Source organism: Cynara cardunculus (genome assembly GCF_001531365.2).
Source record: "Cynara cardunculus var. scolymus isolate 2C chromosome LG 5, CcrdV1, whole genome shotgun sequence".
In the NCBI taxonomy this organism is placed as follows: domain Eukaryota; kingdom Viridiplantae; phylum Streptophyta; class Magnoliopsida; order Asterales; family Asteraceae; genus Cynara; species Cynara cardunculus.
Window position 1 is genome coordinate 3,141,128 of NC_037532.1, and position 3,083 is coordinate 3,144,210.

The following is a 3,083-nucleotide window of genomic DNA, read 5'->3' on the forward strand; positions in this document are numbered from 1 at the left end:
TTGTATTTGATTATGTTTATCTACAGTCAGTTACACGAATTCAGATATGGAGCTTTAATAAGTTGTACTTACGCACAATCGAATTGTAATCTTAAGTTTTAAGTATAATGCATTAATAAACAGTATTTGATGCATAAAAAGTGTTTTTTAAGAATTTTTTTTCAAATTCTTTATAATATAGTATAAATATCACACATTTCTCACCTTCAACGTTGTTTGAATCATCGACCTCCTGGTAAGTTAGGTTTTTACTGGTAATTCAGCCATCGTTGTGTCAATTCTAATACCAAAAGGTAAGGATAATTACACACAATGTGCATCATGGACTCTAAGATGCGCTTAGTATGCAAAGACATGACAAAAAGAACAAAAACTCATCGTCATACGTTTAGCACGACATTAGACCTATCTGCTCGGATCAAATTAGAACTATAAAACATTCCACAGTTTTTCATGCACCTACCTAACATTTATCCGTCCATACAATTTGTAAACCAAATGCACCCTAAATGCTTGAACAAGGAAACAAAAGACCTAGCAAGAAACAAGGATCAAACCTTAAAAATGAGTAATTGTATGCGGGTTTGATTGAATTTTTATAAGAATAAGTCAAATAAAACCAAACAAACGCAATATATCTCACCCGAAGATAGAATCTAATCTAATATGTGCAAACCCGACATTTACCAAAAAAACTAAAAGGTAAAGCAATTATCAAATAACCAAATAAGAAAAAACTACAGAAAGTTCAAGAGAGAAATATCCAAAATACCTTCAAACCAATATGTGCAAAAAGTCAAACACTCCTATTAACATTAAAGACTAAACCAGATGATAGATACTATAAAACCCTAATATAGACAAATTCATTAAGCCACAAGTTTTCTGCTATACTTCTAACTAAAGGGATTTCTTAGAGAATTAATATGATGGGGTTCCGCATATCTTAACTACTTGTTCTTGTTCTCCTCGAGGTGATATACGGTCTTAACATATTCTTCGGTATCCCAAAGAAACGAACCAAAAGCGATTGCCTCCAACACAAATCTCTTCAGGGTTGCAAATGATGTAGATATTATTTCATCAGATTCAACATCACCAAAAAGTGCAAAACTATGTTTAGTTATCAGACGTAGAGCCTCCATAGAATTTGGTTCAGCACATGTTGCTAGTGAATCAGGGGCAAACCCCATCAAATATGAACTCAATTTCTCTTGTTTCCTTTTACCATCGAATGGTGAAGTTGATACTGTGTTGTGGGTGTGAGTGTGACCAAAGACCAGATTCCTTCGCCTGAACTTGTATAACTCTGGCAGTGGAAGGTGGTTGCCCGAGTTCAAGAACATGTCATCAATGGGATTGGCTAGACTCATTTCTAGTTGGTGTCTCAAGGTGGCAGACTTAAGAAAATAGCCAAAAAGTATGGATGCTGTATAGATTTGGCAAAGATCGGCACGCTTGATTTTGGTTGTGGCCCAATTGTCGGTCACACTAAAATCTGCTCTCCATCCGATAACGGATGTTAGATGTTCTCTTACCATCTCCAAGACCTCAAAGCTGTGAATGGACTCGAGTTCCCAGTCTTTTGCAGGCAAGATTTCTAGTCTACCATTATAGACACACTTTGAAAGGCGTGGGATTAAATGGACCTTGACTTCAGAGAATTTGTAAAGGATTAGCAGATACATGATATCTTCTATGGCGTTTTTGCATTCTCGCCCTTTCACCTCAGAAATCCTCCTGCCAGCATAATTGGATTAGTGACTAAACTGCAGTTAAGTGCTCATAAATCCATTTTGAAGCAACAAATATAAGCAGATCAACAAGTTCAACATTAGCAATCATCAATCCGATAGATTTCAAAATTCACATTATCATCACCAAAGCCAAAGTTTCTTTTTAATTCAACTGAAACTATCAATTCTGCTGGTGCATGATCCAAACGTATATTTAAACCTAAATCTTGTCTCAAACACCAATTTTATGCCAGAACTATGAGCAATACATCCAGAAAATCCATTAGAGAATTCAAAATCAGCATGAAATCGATGAACCACGTCTAATCAAGTAAGGAGGAACTTAAAATTGGTTGTGATTGATGGCTTTGATTTTGGAATTTGTCTCGCCTTATAAACACGTATGATGTTATGGATCTGTTCTAGGTTTCTATGGTGGATTTTAGCAAGTGCTTACTAAATACCTTTCGATCAACAGGTACTTTTTCTGTAACTGACGGAATATGAATAGATCAATTAACTGCAAGAGATTGAAGAACAGAGTTAGATAAGAACAAACCTGTGAAGACAAGCTTCACTCGACTCAGCGCTCGCTATTCTACGCGCATAAGCTTCATCAAGTTCAACAACTACCTTCTCCAACGTCTCCGCCACGGCCTCATGAAACGACTTCCGTTCATTCAATAACACACTCGACAAAAACCTCCCCTCCGGCGTCCCAGGCTGAATCGGCGTGTTCAAGCTACTAAACTCACAGTAACTACCACCTCCAGTACCAAAACCGCCATAATTAGTCGCAGAAGCCACAACAACCGTGGAACGGCCGCGTTTGACTCCTGAGAAGCCAGAAAACGCCTGTAAACGGCGATGATTGCTGAGTGGAGAAGGCAAAGAGCGGGAAACGATTATGAGGCGATTATGGAGGTTGAAAGAAGAAGGGAGACAATATTCCATCCAGCAATAATTGAAGAGTTGAAAGTATTGAGAGAAGTGGGGATTGATTAAGATGATAGATAGATACAGACGGATTGTATATATAGTTAGAGAGGTTAAAGAGGATAAGGATTTGGGGGCTATTATAGGGCACTGGGAAATTATCTGGCGTGGCGTCATTGGTAATCGTTACGGTGGGGGTCTCCAATAAGACCAACCACCTATCGTATCACTTTCTTTTTATATGCTTCAATTTCTACTTTTCACCATTTTCTTATTCAAATAATTACTCTTTTGTCCCCCATAAAAATTCACACTTTAAAAAAAATATAATTTATTATATTTTAATTAGTTAAAAAATAATTTCACCGTTAAATATTAAAAATCCCATCTCTAAAACAGAATGAAAAAATA

General features: G+C 36.7%; 1 protein-coding gene across 1 annotated transcript; it reads right to left on the reverse strand.

The window, feature by feature from the left end:
- Positions 1-693: 693 nt before the first annotated feature.
- On the reverse strand, positions 694-2,753 carry LOC112512552 (UV-B-induced protein At3g17800, chloroplastic-like). Its single transcript, XM_025118575.1, has 2 exons — positions 2,296-2,753; positions 694-1,740 (listed from the first exon to the last, which is right to left on the reverse strand). Exons 1-2 carry the CDS (start codon positions 2,688-2,690, stop codon positions 951-953), a joined length of 1,185 nt encoding a protein of 394 aa, XP_024974343.1. The 5' UTR covers positions 2,691-2,753; the 3' UTR covers positions 694-950.
- Positions 2,754-3,083: the final 330 nt, after the last annotated feature.